This window comes from Cherax quadricarinatus, chromosome 29, assembly GCF_038502225.1.
Source record: "Cherax quadricarinatus isolate ZL_2023a chromosome 29, ASM3850222v1, whole genome shotgun sequence".
Taxonomy (NCBI): domain Eukaryota; kingdom Metazoa; phylum Arthropoda; class Malacostraca; order Decapoda; family Parastacidae; genus Cherax; species Cherax quadricarinatus.
In genome coordinates, this window is record NC_091320.1 from 30,290,396 (window position 1) to 30,307,094 (window position 16,699).

General features: G+C 39.0%; 1 protein-coding gene across 4 annotated transcripts in view; it reads left to right on the forward strand.

The window, feature by feature from the left end:
* LOC128690475 (agrin) overlaps window positions 1–16,158 on the forward strand; it is a 479,367-nt gene extending 463,209 nt beyond the window's left edge. For all 4 annotated transcript variants that reach the window (XM_070089666.1, XM_070089669.1, XM_070089668.1 and 1 more), the window contains 3 exons: window positions 1,334–1,452; window positions 14,648–14,729; window positions 15,741–16,158. In XM_070089666.1, the coding sequence (XP_069945767.1) occupies window positions 1,334–1,452; window positions 14,648–14,729; window positions 15,741–16,143 (604 nt within the window). In that variant the 3' untranslated portion in view covers window positions 16,144–16,158. The remainder of the gene's footprint in view (window positions 1–1,333; window positions 1,453–14,647; window positions 14,730–15,740) is intronic.
* Window positions 16,159–16,699: the final 541 nt, after the last annotated feature.

The window sequence follows — 16,699 nt, forward strand, 5'->3', positions numbered from 1 at the left end:
AGCTAATAGAATCCTTGGCTTCATATCAAGAAGCATAAATAATAGGAGTCCTCAGGTTGTTCTTCAACTCTATACATCCTTGGTTAGGCCTCATTTAGATTATGCTGCACAGTTTTGGTCACCGTATTACAGAATGGATATAAATTCTCTGGAAAATGTACAAAGGAGGATGACAAAGATGATCCCATGTATCAGAAACCTTCCCTATGAGGATAGACTAAGGGCCCTGAAACTGCACTCTCTAGAAAGACGTAGAATCAGGGGGGATATGATTGAGGTTTATAAGTGGAAGACAGGAATAAATAAAGGGGATGTAAATAGTGTGCTGAAAATATCTAGCCTAGACAGGACTCGCAGCAATGGTTTTAAGTTGGAAAAATTCAGATTCAGGAGGGATATAGGAAAGTACTGGTTTGGTAATAGAGTTGTGGATGAGTGGAACAAACTCCCAAGTACCGTTATAGAGGCCAGAACGTTGTGTAGCTTTAAAAATAGGTTGGATAAATACATGAGTAGATGTGGGTGGGTGTGAGTTAGACCTGATAGCTTGTGCTAACAGGTCGGTTGCCGTGTTCCTCCCTTAACTCAATGTGACCTGACCTGACTAGGTTGGGTGCATTGGTTTAAGCCGGTAGGGACTTGGACCTGCCTCGCATGGGCCAGTAGGCCTTCTGCAGTGTTCCTTCGTTCTTATGTTCTTATGTTCTTAACTGCAGCATTGTAAGTATTTATATAGTTTTCTCCATGATTTATAGTAATTTTGGTAAGAGCAAGCACTTTGAAGGAAGGCAGCCTTAGATCCCAAATTTAAGTCCTTGAACAGCATCAAGGATGCTCACACAAGACCAATCAGCAAAAATAGGCACAACAGATTGACCTCGTGCAAAAAACAAAAAAAAAAGTCAAAATGTGAATGAAAATAGCAAAGCACTCACTATAAAATATATTTCTGTAATATATGGAGTGTTTGCAATTTATTAATTGTACAAAATGCCCTTAATATAGGAAAAAGACACTTATTTTCTAAATTATTAAAAAAAATTGCATCATTTATGGAAAATTTGTATATTCTACAGAGGTGTCATTACTTTAACAGTCTTATATGCATAATTGAGAAAAAATTAAAATTCCCTAGAACACTTCAGAGTTCTTTAATTTTGTCTTTAGATTCATTGGACAAGCCACGTCTTCCTCTGCATGATTAGGTTCACTAACCATTATATATATTAAGAGTTATTACATTGATCTTACCATAAGTTCCAAATCAAATCAATAAGTAATCCTTGTGTAACATCAGCTACTTTCTGGACTAACACTTGTCATCTTGCTTCAGGTACAGAGGTCCTCCATGCCAGCTTAACCCATGCGAAAATGGTGGGGTCTGTCAGCCCTTCAGAAACAGATTTCTCTGTAAATGTCCCGCTGCTTACACTGGCAAGTTCTGTGAGAAACGTAAGTAATACGTTGCAGATTCACATTTTGTGTGTGTATGTTATTGTATTCATGGTTAACATGATAGTTACCCATTTAGTTGCATTTATCTCGTATATCCTGTGGCTAATGGATTAAGGGACTGGGCCCAAACATTATTAGTTAAGTAAGTTACAATACTAGTGGACTCTTCACAAAATAATAGTTGCTGTTACAATGGTAATTAGTTCGTCACTAAGTGAATTCATTCTTCTTTTTTTAACATGTCAGCCATTTCCCACCAAGGCAGGGTGACCCAAAAAGAAAGAAAAAATTTTCATCATCATTCAACACTTTCACCATCACTCATACATAATCACTGTCTTTGCAGAGGCGCTCAGATACGACAGTTTAGATGTCCCTCCAAACTGCCAATATCCCAAACCCCTCCTTTAAAGTTCAGGCATTGTACTTCCCATTTCCAGGACTTGAGTCCAGCTAACTGGTTTCCCTGAATTCTTTCACAAAATATTACCCTGCTCACACTGCAACAGCTTGTCAGGTCCCAAAACCATTAGTCTCCATTCACTATCTAACATGCTCACACACGCTTGCTGGAAGTCCAAACCCCTCCCCCACAAAACCTCCTTTACCCCCTCCCTCCAACATTTTCAAGGATGACCCCTACCCTGTCTTCCTTACCCTACAGATTTATAAGCTCTCCAGTCATTCTACATTGTTCCATTCTCTCTAAATTCATTCATATGAACATAAATTTATGGAAAGCACAACCCCCCTTTGGGATAAAGTAGCACTGTACAATCATAAAATACAGTGGACCCTCTTTTTTCGTAATTAATCCACTCCAGAGAGTGTGACTAATGGTGAAATTGACGATTTATGAAACCATTTTCCCCATAAGAAATAATGTAAGTCCAGTTAATCCATTCCAGACACCCAAAATTATTAAAACAATAATTTTTTTACATGAAATATAGATATACATACACAGAAAACAATGAGACATGAAGAATGAAACAATAATAACATGACACTTTCCTTTATTGAAGATTCTTCGTAGTGTATGGAAGACGGGAGAAGGAGAGAGGATGGATTAATTACTGTTTGGAAGGGGAATTCCCTTCCATAAAGACTTCAGGTACCAAGTGCTTTTCCAGGGTTACTTCCCTTTGTTTTTTAATGCCACTAGAACCAACTTGAGAGCCACTGCACACCTGTGGCACTAAATATCTGTCCAGAGAGCTCTGTTTCTGGCATCTCTAAGATTTCCCTAAAAGGGGACAAGACATTGTCATTGTGCATGTTGCCGACATGGCTTGCAAGAGCTTTGTCAGGGTGATGTTCCTCCACAAATCTTTCCATACTGCTCCACATTGCACAAATCTCCTTAATCTCTGAAGGCACCTTCATCCATCTTGCTCCCTCCTCCTCTGAAGCAATTTCCTGAGCTGTGGTCTGTTGCTTGTCCAGATGAAGCTCTTACAGCTCTTCATTGTGGTCCTCCAACTTTTCCACATCCTCGCCACTCACATCCAACCCCATGGAATTCCCCAATGCCACAATAGATTCCACAACTGGCATAGGGTTCTCAGGGTCAGCCCTAAATCCTTCAAAATCCCTCTCTTGGACACAATCTGGCAAAAAAATTTTCCAAGCAGAGTTCAAAGTCCAAGCCTTACCTATAAGATTTATGCAATGGAGGATACTGAAGTGATCTTTCCAAAACTCTCTGAGGGTCAATTGAGTGTCTGAGGTCACAGCAAAGCACCGTTGAAACATTACTTTAGTGTACGGTTTTTTGAAGTTTGAAATGATCTGCTGGTCCATGGGCTGGATGAGAGGAGTGTGATGAAATAAAACTCCTTCACCATTTGGTCATCCAAGTCTGGAGGATGAGCAGGTGCATTGTCCATTACCAGGAGTCACTTGAGTTTCAATTTATTTTCTAGGAGATATTTCTTCACATTGGGGTCAAACACTTCATTGAACCAATCAAGGAAAATGTCCCTCGTGACCCATGCCTTACTGTTAGCCTTCCACATCACACAGGTTACTCTTGGCAACACTGTTTTTCTTAAACACACTGGGATTTTCAGTGTGATACACCAGTAATGGCTTCACTTTGAAATCCCCACTATCATTACTACAGAACAAAAGAGTAAGCCTGTCTTTCATAGGCTTGTGTCCTGCCAGTGCCTCTCCCTCCTGCATGATGTAGCAGGACAGAGGTGCTTCATTGTTTAGCCTGGATAAAGTATGGATGGAGGCTGTGGGGAAATGGTAAGATAAGACTTTGTTTAGATTTTTAACCCCAGAGAGTTAGCCACCCAGGATAACCCAAGGAAGGCAGTGTGTTATTGAGGGACTGTCTTATTTCCATTGGGGTCCTTAATCTTTTGTCCCAGGATGTGACCCACACCAGTCAACTAACACCCAGGTGCCTACTTGCTAGGTGAACAGGGACAACAGGCATAAGGAAGCATGTCCAATGTTTCCACCCTTGCCAGGGATCAAACCAAGGACACTATGTGTAAAGTGAGTGTGTTGCCTACCAGGACATGGGACACCTTGGGTGTGGTTATGTAGGTGGCCTAATGTGGGTGATGATATGGGTGACTGGGTGGGTGAGTGTACAGTTGGTGGTATGGGTGGTAATGAGGGTCAATTAATCAATTTATTTCCACATGATACATTGCTTGTACAAAATTGGATGACATTACATAACTTGCATGGAAAGCCCCTTAGTTGTTCAGAGCATTTCAAGCAAGCTTAAACCTAACTTATGTCTACAAGGACTATTGTATGTAAAAATACTAGTCATTAATGATTTTAACGACAAAATGGATTACATGAATATGAAACAAATGTACTTGAGGCAGATAAAATCATAGCAAGGAATAAGAATACTACTTAGATTATACTACATTAAAATTCTTCTTTCAACAAACCGGCCATATCCCACCGAGGCAGGGTGGCCCAAAAGGAATAACGAGAGTTTCTTCTTTTAAATTGAGTCATATATATATACAGGAAAAGGGGTTACTAGCCCCTTGCTCCCGGCATTTTCGTCGCCTCTCATGACATGCATGGCTTACAGAGGAAGAATTCTGTTCCACTTCCCCAAAAAATTTAATAAGAGTGAAACTAGTTACCTGTATTATTACAGAATGTGATGAGATAGTATTTTACATGTATGTATGTATATAAGACAAATTATATTCACAGTAAAATTAATTAATTGAGAATGACTCATTGTATATGGACTGATAAAATCTTAGCAAGGCACAAGAGAATAAGATTACATAGATTATACAATATTTTTTGTTGAGTTCGTTGTGGATCCCAAGGCACAAATAGCATAGGTGAGTAAGGATAGATTAGAGAGTGTAGTATAATGTAAGTAGTGCTGTTTGAGGTACATAGTATCCTCTCCAAGATACATTGCTGATTTGGATATCTTTTTTATGTGCTGAATGTGGGTGTGGGCATGGGGCTGGGCAAGATGTGGACTTGAGGTAGTGGGGAAATAGTGTAGGCATGTGGCCACACTACACATACATGTACACATTTATTTATACACACTCATCTGAGTTTTCTTTGATTTTATCTTAATAGTTCTTGGTCTTATTAATTTTCCTTTTATATCCATGGGGAAGTGGAATAAGAATCTTTCCTCCGTAAGCCATGCGTGTTGTAAAAGTCAACTAAAATGCCGGGAACAATGGGCTAGTAACCCCTTTTCCTGTAAAGATTACTAAAAAGAATAAGAAGAAGAAAATTGTCAAAGTGGGAAGTCTGAATGTGCGTGGATGTTGTGCAGATGATAAGAAAGAGATGATTGTGGATGTTATGAATGAGAAAAAGCTGGATGTCCTGGCTTTAAGTGAAACAAAGCTGAAGGGGGTGGGAGAGTTTCAGTGGAGAGGAATAAATGGGATTAGGTCAGGGGTTTCAAATAGAGTTAGAGCTAAAGAAGGAGTAGCAATAATGTTGAAGGATAAGCTATGGCAGGAAAAGAGGGACTATAAATGTATTAATTCAAGGATTATGTGGAGCAAAATAAAGATTGGATGTGAAAAGTGGGTTATAATAAGCGTGTATGCACCTGGAGAAGAGAGAAGTGTAGAGGAGAGAGAGAGATTTTGGGAAATGTTGAGTGAATGCGTGGGGAGTTTTGAATCAAGTGTGAGAGTAATGGTGGTTGGGGATTTTAATGCTAAAGTGGGTAAAAATGTTATGGAGGGAGTAGTAGGTAAATTTGGGGTGCCAGGGGTAAATGTAAATGGGGAGCCTTTAATTGAGCTATGTGTAGAAAGAAATTTGGTAATAAGTAATACATATTTTATGAAAAAGAGGATAAATAAATATACAAGGTATGATGTAGCACGTAATGAAAGTAGTTTATTAGATTATGTATTGGTGGATAAAAGGTTGATGGGTAGGCTCCAGGATGTACATGTTTATAGAGGGGCAACTGATATATCGGATCATTATTTAGTTGTAGCTACAGTTAGAGTAAGAGGTAGATGGGAAAAGAGGAAGGTGGCAACAACAAGTAAGAGGGAGGTGAAAGTGTATAAACTAAGGGAGGAGGAAGTTCGGGTGAGATATAAGCGACTATTGGCAGAAAGGTGGGCTAGTGCAAAGATGAGTAGTGGGGGGGTTGAAGAGGGTTGGAATAGTTTTAAAAATGCAGTATTAGAATGTGGGGCAGAAGTTTGTGGTTATAGGAGGGTGGGGGCAGGAGGAAAGAGGAGTGATTGGTGGAATGATGAAGTAAAGGGTGTGATAAAAGAGAAAAAGGTAGCTTATGAGAGGTTTTTACAAAGCAGAAGTGTTATAAGAAGAGCAGAGTATATGGAGAGTAAAAGAAAGGTAAAGAGAGTGGTGAGAGAGTGCAAAAGGAGAGCAGATGATAGAGTGGGAGAGGCACTGTCAAGAAATTTTAATGAAAATAAGAAAAAATTTTGGAGCGAGTTAAACAAGTTAAGAAAGCCTAGGGAAAATATGGATTTGTCAGTTAAAAACAGAGTAGGGGAGTTAGTAGATGGGGAGATGGAGGTATTGGGTAGATGGCGAGAATATTTTGAGGAACTTTTAAATGTTAAGGAAGAAACAGAGGCAGTAATTTCATGCACTGGTCAGGGAGGTATACCATCTTTTAGGAGTGAAGAAGAGCAGAATGTAAGTGTGGGGGAGGTACGTGAGGCATTACGTAAAATGAAAGGGGGTAAAGCAGCTGGAACTGATGGGATCATGACAGAAATGTTAAAAGCAGGGGGGGATATAGTGTTGGAGTGGTTGGTACTTTTGTTTAATAAATGTATGAAAGAGGGGAAGGTACCTAGGGATTGGCAGAGAGCATGTATAGTCCCTTTATGTAAAGGGAAAGGGGACAAAAGAGACTGTAAAAATTATAGAGGAATAAGCTTACTGAGTATACCAGGAAAAGTGTACGGTAGGGTTATAATTGAAAGAATTAGAGGTAAGACAGAATGTAGGATTGCGGATGAGCAAGGAGGTTTTAGAGTGGGTAGGGGATGTGTAGATCAGGTGTTTACATTGAAGCATATATTTTTTTTTTTTTTTTTTTTTTTATTTTTTTTTTTTTCAACAAGTCGGCCGTCTCCCACCGAGGCAGGGTGACCCAAAAAAGAAAGAAAATCCCCAAAAAGAAAATACTTTCATCATCATTCAACACTTTCACCACACTCGCACATTATCACTGTTTTTGCAGAGGTGCTCAGAATACAACAGTCTAGAAGCATAAACATATAAAGATACACAACATATCCCTCCAAACTGCCAATATCCCAAACCCCTCCTTTAAAGTGCAGGCATTGTACTTCCCATTTCCAGGACTCAAGTCCGACTATATGAAAATAACCGGTTTCCCTGAATCCCTTCACTAAATATTACCCTGCTCACACTCCAACAGATCGTCAGGTCCCAAGTACCATTCGTCTCCATTCACTCCTATCTAACACGCTCACGCACGCTTGCTGGAAGTCCAAGCCCCTTACCCACAAAACCTCCTTTACCCCCTCTCTCCAACCCTTTCGAGGACGACCCCTACCCCGCCTTCCTTCCCCTATAGATTTATATGCTTTCCATGTCATTCTACTGTGATCCATTCTCTCTAAATGACCAAACCACCTCAACAACCCCTCTTCTGCCCTCTGACTAATACTTTTATTAACTCCACACCTTCTCCTAATTTCCACACTCCGAATTTTCTGCATAATATTTACACCACACATTGCCCTTAAACAGGACATCTCCGCTGCCTCCAACCGTCTCCTCGCTGCTGCATTTACCACCCAAGCTTCACACCCATATAAGAGTGTTGGTACTACTATACTTTCATACATACAGTATTTAGATAAAGATAGGGAGGTTTTTATTGCATTTATGGATTTAGAAAAGGCATATGATAGAGTGGATAGAGGAGCAATGTGGCAGATGTTGCAAGTATATGGAATAGGTGGTAAGTTATTAAATGCTGTAAAGAGTTTTTATGAGGATAGTGAGGCTCAGGTTAGGGTGTGTAGAAGAGAGGGAGACTACTTCCCGGTAAAAGTAGGTCTTAGACAGGGATGTGTAATGTCACCATGGTTGTTTAATATATTTATAGATGGGGTTGTAAAGGAAGTAAATGCTAGGGTGTTTGGGAGAGGGGTGGGATTAAATTATGGGGAATCAAATTCAAAATGGGAATTGACACAGTTACTTTTTGCTGATGATACTGTGCTTATGGGAGATTCTAAAGAAAAATTGCAAAGGTTAGTGGATGAGTTTGGGAATGTGTGTAAAGGTAGAAAGTTGAAAGTGAACATAGAAAAGAGTAAGGTGATGAGGGTGTCAAATGATTTAGATAAAGAAAAATTGGATATCAAATTGGGGAGGAGGAGTATGGAAGAAGTGAATGTTTTCAGATACTTGGGAGTTGACGTGTCGGCGGATGGATTTATGAAGGATGAGGTTAATCATAGAATTGATGAGGGAAAAAAGGTGAGTGGTGCGTTGAGGTATATGTGGAGTCAAAAAACGTTATCTATGGAGGCAAAGAAGGGAATGTATGAAAGTATAGTAGTACCAACACTCTTATATGGGTGTGAAGCTTGGGTGGTAAATGCAGCAGCAAGGAGACGGTTGGAGGCAGCGGAGATGTCCTGTCTAAGGGCAATGTGTGGTGTAAATATTATGCAAAAAATTCGGAGTGTGGAAATTAGGAGAAGGTGTGGAGTTAATAAAAGTATTAGTCAGAGGGCAGAAGAGGGGTTGTTGAGGTGGTTTGGTCATTTAGAGAGAATGGATCACAGTAGAATGACATGGAAAGCATATAAATCTATAGGGGAAGGAAGGCGGGGTAGGGGTCGTCCTCGAAAGGGTTGGAGAGAGGGGGTAAAGGAGGTTTTGTGGGTAAGGGGCTTGGATTTCCAGCAAGCGTGCGTGAGCGTGTTAGATAGGAGTGAATGGAGACGAATGGTACTTGGGACCTGACGATCTGTTGGAGTGTGAGCAGGGTAATATTTAGTGAAGGGATTCAGGGAAACCGATTATTTTCATATAGTCGGACTTGAGTCCTGGAAATGGGAAGTACAATGCCTGCACTTTAAAGGAGGGGTTTGGGATATTGGCAGTTTGGAGGGATATGTTGTGTGTCTTTATATGTGTATGCTTCTAGACTGTTGTATTCTGAGCACCTCTGCAAAAACAGTGATAATGTGCGAGTGTGGTGAAAGTGTTGAATGATGATGAAAGTATTTTCTTTTTGGGGATTTTCTTTCTTTTTTGGGTCACCTTGCCTCGGTGGGAGACGGCCGACTTGTTGAAAAAAAAAAAAAAAAAAAAAAAATGTGGCCATTGGGGAAATTGTAAGGGCAGGTTGTTTGGGTGGAGGTTGCTGGTTGTGGTGGTGTGGGTGCAGGCGTGTAGTCATGTAGACTTGTATGGGTGGAAGCATGTGATACGGTGTTGGACATGTACGAATGGAGCACTGAGGTGAGGGAGATTGTGTAGGCCTTCTCTAAGATAATGGACTCATCCATACACTCACTGTGAACCTGGCCCATGCCACATTTTTTCCTACGTGTGCCCTGCCATGTAAACTGATTAATATAGCATGTTTACTGAAAATATGCTGCACTTTTGCAACCATGTTAATTTGGAAGTGTTAACAGTTGGCCTTCTGTACAGTTTTGTATGTTTCATACCAGTATTTAATTTAGTGTTATTTCACCACCAACTTGAAGTTGTGACTAGTGTATTTTCTGCTCTGAAAGGGATAACCTGAACTTCATGCCTATGTTTGAGTAAGTTTATTTTGTAGATGTATACTGTACATTATCAAATTGTTTTTCTCTCTTTTTATACAAGTTTCAAAATGTGATACAAGGTACAAAACAAATACATAGTATATGTATGTTTTTTTGGAAAATTATGAATTAACATTATATTTTACACACAAATAATCAGGCCTTAAACTTAAAACTATACTCTGATACTGCTTTTAACATCCTATGGAGAGGGAGCATGGACACTGGGGTCATCCCACAGCTACTAAAAACAACAGACATAGCCCCACTCCACAAAGGGGGCAGTAAAGCAATAGTAAAGAACTACAGACTGATAACGCTAACATCCCATATCATAAAAATCTTTGAAAGGGTCCTAAGAAGCAAGATCACCACCCATCTAGATACACATCAATTACACAACCCAGGGCAACATGGGTTTAAAGCAGGTCGCTCCTGTCTGTCCCAACTACTGGATCACTACGACAAGGTCCTAGATGCACTAGAAGACAAAAAGAATGCAGATGTAATATACACAAACTTTGCAAAAGCCTTCAACAAGTGTGACCATGGCGTAATAGTGCACAAAATGCGTGCTAAAGGAATAACAGGAAAAGTTGGTAGATGGATCTATAATTTCCTCACAAGCAGAACACAGAGTAGTAGTCAACAGAGTAAAGTCTGAGGCGGCTACGGTGAAAAGCTCTGTTCTGCAAGGCACAGTACGTGTACTTGCTCCCATCTTGTTTCTTATCCTCATATCTGACATAGACAAGGATGTCAGCCACAGCACCATGTCTTCCTTTGCAGACGACACCTGAATCTGCATAACAGTGTCTTCCATTGCAGACACTGCAAGGCTCCAGGGGGACATCAACCAAATCTTTCAATGGGCTGCAGAAAACAATATGAAGTTCAACGATGAGAAATTTCAATCACTCCAATATGGTAATCATGAGGAAATTAAAACTTCATCAGAGTATAAAACAAATTCCAGCCACACAATAGAGCAAAAAACTAACGTCAAAGACCTGGGAGTGATTATGTCGGAGGATCTCGTCTTCAAGGACCAAAACATTGTATCAGTCGCGTCTGCTAGAAAAATGACAGGATGGATAATGAGAACCTTCAAAACTAGGGATGCCAAGCCAATGATGACACTCTTCAGGCTGCTTGTTCTATCTAGGCTGGACTATTGCTGCACACTAACAGCACCTTTCAAGGCAGGTGAAATTGCTGACCTAGAAAATGTACAGAGAACCTTCACGGCACGCATAACGGAGATAAAACACCTCGGTTACTGGGAGCGCTTGAAGTTTCTGAACCTGTACTCCCTGGAATGCAGGCGGGAGAGATGCATGATTATATACACCTGGAAAATCCTAGAGGGACTAGTACCAAACTTGCACACGAAAATCACTCTCTACGAAAGCAAAAGACTCGGCAGACGCTGCAACATCCCCCCAATGAAAAGCAGGGGTTTCACTAGCACGTTAAGAGACAACACAATAAGTGTCAGGGGCCCAAGACTGTTCAACTGCCTCCCAGCATACATAAGGGGGATTACCAATAGACCCCTGGCTGTCTTCGAGCAGGCACTGGACAAGCACCTAAAGTTGGTACCTGACCAGCCGGGCTGTGGCTCGTATGTTGGATTCAACACATTAAAAAACAAGACAGGAGATTTAAATACCTTACCACACTTTATATACAAAAAAGCATCACAAGTGCTATCACCAATCATTGCAACACTCTTTAGCAAATCCATAGAATCCTCTACCTTCCTTACAGTTCTCAAAATAGCAAGGGTCACCCCGATCCATAAAGGAGGAGACCAAACAGACTTGAATAACTATAGGCCAATATCCAACTTACACCCTCTCTAAAATCTTCAAAAAATTTATTCATAAGCGAATCTATTCCTACCTCATCTCCCACAACATACTCAACCCCTGTCAATTTGGGTTTAGGCCTAATAAAAATACTAATGATGCTATTATACACATGCTAGAACACACATACACTGCAATAAAGAAAAAAGAAGTCCCACTGGGATCTTCATTGACTTACGTAAAGCTTTTGATACAGTTGACCATGACTTGCTCCATATAAAATTGTTGCACTGTGGTATAAGAGGGCACTCCCTCAACTACCCAAAGTCTTACCTCAGCAACAGAAGCCAATATGTGTACACAAATGGGGCAAACTCTTCCGCACAGCCAATTACAGTTGGAGTCCCACAGGGAAGTGTCCTAGGCCCTCTTCTCTTTCTCATATACATAAATGACCTACCAAATGCATCACAACTACTCAAACCTATTTGCAGATGACACTACATACGTCTTCTCTCACCCGAGCCCAGTCACGCTAGCCAATACTGTAAATACCGAATTACAGAAAATATCTACTTGGATGAGGACTAACAAACTTACTCTAAACATTGACAAAACCTACTTCATTCAGTTTGGTAACAGAGCTACAGACGTCCCTCTTAACATAATGATAAACGGATCACCTATCACAAAACTCACAGAGGGAAAATTCTTAGGAATCCACCTTGATAACAGACTCAAATTTCAAACACACATACAACAAATTTCCAAAAAAATTTCCAAGACCGTAGGCATACTATCGAAGATACAGTACTATGTTCCACAGTCGGCCCTCCTGGCCCTATATCACTCGCTTATTTACCCCTATCTCACCTATGGAATTTGTGCATTGGGCTCAACAACAATAAACCATCTCAGACCATTAATTACCCAACAAAAGGCTGCAGTCAGAATGATGATAAATTCCCACTACAGGCAGCACACTCCACCAATATTCAAAACTCTAAACCTACTCAACATACAAAACATCCATACATTTTACTGCACCTACTACATACATAGAACACTTAACTCTGATATAAACCCTCCCCTCAAATGTCTCCTTACCAACCTCAACAGAACACATGGCACAGATCACTCTTTGATGTTCCTCGTGTCCACCTCATGCTATGCAAAAACTCAATGCACATAAAAGGCCCTAAAATCTGGAATTCATTACCTGTGAATATAAAAGAAACACTGTCTGTTTATAAATTCAAGTCTTCTCAAAAAACACTTACTCACCCACAACTAAATAAATACTGAATAATTGTATCTCATAAATGTCTAACCTGTGACCCAATCAAACTTTGTTATTTTTTAATTACATTACCTAACAGAATACTCAATTCTATTGAATGCTCAGCAACACAGTAAATGACCATATGACTGTCTTTGTAATATTCATTTGTGCTAAATTGTTATCATTTTACAATAATATTTTTACCACTGAATATATCATTGCCAAGTTAATTTTAAGCCTTCCCATAATGGTCTGCATACAAAGGGCTTTGGCATGTTGCACTTTAATAATTATATTCCTATGTACTTCTCTGTATCATTTTCAAATTAATAAATAAATAAATTGCATGCAGCTAGCAGTAACAGCCTGGTTGATCAGGCCCTGATCCACCATGAGGCCTGGTCACAGACCAGGCCGCGGGAGCGTTGACCCCCGGAGCTCTCTCCAGGTAAACTCCAGGAGCATCAGGACTACGTTACACCAAGACTACTTTTAAATTCCTAAAATTGACATTACAGTATACTATCACTGATCGTCTTTTTTTTTTATAGAACTTGTCTCTTTGCTTATACAGAATAATTGCATGCTAAACAAAGCATAAATTCATTGTTGCAATGATATTACAAATTATATTTCATTGATGTTAAATAATTCTAACTAAATTTAGGATGACAAATGTTAATTTAGCCTTTCTGGGGTCGGTCCCATAAAATTATGGCTTTGAAGCCAGGGTTGGTCCCGTAAAACTATGCCAAAATTCTAGCGGCTTCCAATCTTGCAGGAGAAAGCTGTTTTTGGTGTAAAACAGTGACTTTGTACTGTATTTTCCTATGGTTTTTATGGTTATATTCTCGGTCTCATTTGATAGAATGGAAGATATATTACAGAAATAGAGATGGTTTATAGACTAAAAGTACATAGTTTGAAACTGAACTCAAAGTAGCAGAAAAGTTTGATTTTTCTGATGTTCACTAGTAAACAAAACACGTCATGTGTCCAATACACGTCAACTGGCCAGTCTAATATGCATTCACAAATGCACTGACATTATTTATACAATTATTACCATTATGCAGTAGTATGAATAACAGTAAATCTTCTATTTGTTGTGCGAATAAAAATTCAAAATGAAAAGCAAGCATAATGTAAGAGGGGACTGAAGACGTGAGTAATGGACAGAGAAAATGTTATTGTAGTGCCAGGAATATCTACACTATTTATTCTGGCCCCTGTTTTGAAATTGGCCTTTCTTGAATTCTGTATGAAATTGGCCAAATTAGTAATTTCTGATTTTATTGGGTAGTTGAAATAGGTAAATGGGCAGTTTCTTGTACTCAATTGATAGAATAAAAGGAGTTCTAGCTAAACAGCTATGAGTTTGGTTGACTGGAACATTGGAATTGGCCCAAAATAGGACTCAAAATGGGCGAAATCGCCGATGCATAAATATCGCCAAATTTGCGAGAGCGTAATTCTACAAGTTTTCCATCAAATTTTGTTCTTTTGGTTTCATTACCTTCAGGAAAAAATTCTCTATCATTTCATAAGATTTTTTTTTTAATTCTTCGACCCTGGTAGCAGGTTTGCCAGCAAGGGTCTCAACTCTCAAAGGGTTAAACAAGTTTAGGTTAGTTTTTGTCCAAAAACTTAAAATTTTTTATACTTGACTAATTCACAAAAAAAATATCAGAGCAGAAATTTTTCACCTTGTTTGACCAGTTTTGCCTAAAAACCATATTACAACATATGCATCACCAATAAATATATGCCCAGCAATTCTTATAATCATAACTATACTTTCTTAGGTGTTGATGAAGAGCAGATGATGAAACCAGTCAAGTTTGATGGCAAGACCTTCCTTAAGTTCCCTAACATGGTGTACAGAATGTAAGTGATTACCAGAAGGGATGTTTGTAGGTTCATACATAAAAATGTGTCCATATATGCCTTGTTTTAATCTTAGGTATGGTACTTATAATTCTGGGATTCATTCATTAAAATGCCCAATTTCCCCTTGCTTCATGCTGAACATCATCATCTTGCACTTTGTTGGTGGCAGTTTTATCACTAATGTATCAAAACTTTAATGGCTCAGAGTATCCTCAGTTTAGCTACATATTGGAAATTCTTAATTAACAAACAACACTTTTACTGCCATTAACTAGTACATGATTAACTTATCTTGATGATTATTGTGATATAAGTACTTTATCCAGCTGTCATGAACTTTTAACTTGCAGCAGCCAAAGGGTCTTTTTAATACTGTATTGACATTAGCTCCCACTTTTGTATGAATGGCACAAAGTTGTGGAGACCAAAGTGATATTTGAAGTTGACAGAAGGGCAAGTAGGTTAATAAGAATATTGACGCTGTAAACTTCAGAGATCAGAAGGTTGAATATGGTACGTTAATATTATCGAAGGTGTAAACACAAACTCAGCTCGAGGGGGATAAAAACAGTATCGAAGCATAGATGTTAGAGTGGGTATTTTACTACATATAACAGTTTTTATATATTTTTTGCATGATTATTTTTAAAAGCATTTTGATAGTTTGAGGGTGTGCATCTTTATATTTAAGAAACTTCTTCAAATATAAATTAATGTCAGTGCTACTAACATACTTTGCTCAAAAGTAGGACTTGCTTATGCTGTATAATAGAAATATTGACCCTTGCTGCTTTACTAATAATAAACCTAATATAACAGTCTCCTACACTTCCTTCCTCCATTCTTTTTTTTTTTTTTTTTGCTCCTTTTTATTTTCTCCTTTACCTCATCTTACTAATTCCCTTTCATCCTCCATTTCCATTATACCAGTCCTACTTTTCACATTTCATCATTGAATACTTCCACTAACACCTTCCTTGCATCCTTTGGTGATGGGTCCTTCTACAGAAACCTAACCCATTACAACCTCACTGCCGATGACTATGATGCCTATGATTTTCCGGAGCCTTGGACAGATGTTGACCTCAGTTACCCAACCGAGTATGACCTCGAAGATGACATAGCTTTTCTAGAAGAGGAAGACTATGAGGATGAAGGAAAGGCAGAAGAAATTGAAATGTTGGAAAAAAAGAAGGAAGAAGAGATGGTCTCCTTGGGTGAAGAAGTTGAAGAACTTGAGGATGGTTCTGGCCTTCTTTCCCTGTATGATGATGATGAAGCCATGTTGGAGGAGCAGGAGTACTATAGTGCCTTGGAGACTATGCAGAAGGATGACAACGACCATGATAACAACCTAATACAAGACAATAGAACAGACCAAGAAACTGAGGGGGAGGATCTGGGAGGGTGAGAAGCTTCTACTAACAGCATGATACATTTTTCTGTTGTACTCTTCTCTTTTTATCATGAGCATGGCCCTATTTCTTCTGTGGTAGAATTACATAAACATTGGTCAGGTTTCTTGAGGTGCTGATGGAGATATATATTACATGTTTTTCCATACACATTGCATTCATGCACTCTTATTTATTATTTTACACAAAGAGCAAGCTGCAGTTGTTACTTGCATTGAATGATTTAGCTGATATGCACAATGCTTAACCTATGTTTTAAATATTTGAAATTGTCTGACATGATTGAGAATTATTGCATAACATTTTTAGGCAAATTCCACCATTATATTTTGAGAGATTTGCTTTTATTTCAATTGGAAGCATACACAATAAATAAATCACTTTGCAAATTAATTGTAGCAACAAGTGATAAATGGGTGCAATACAGCCAGAGAGTATTTAAAAAGTAACTGCAAACTTATTAAATTTTCAGTCTATATATGTTACTTGTTATTATAAGATAAGATTTCGTTCGGATTTTTAACCCTGGAGGGTTAGCCACCCAGGATAACC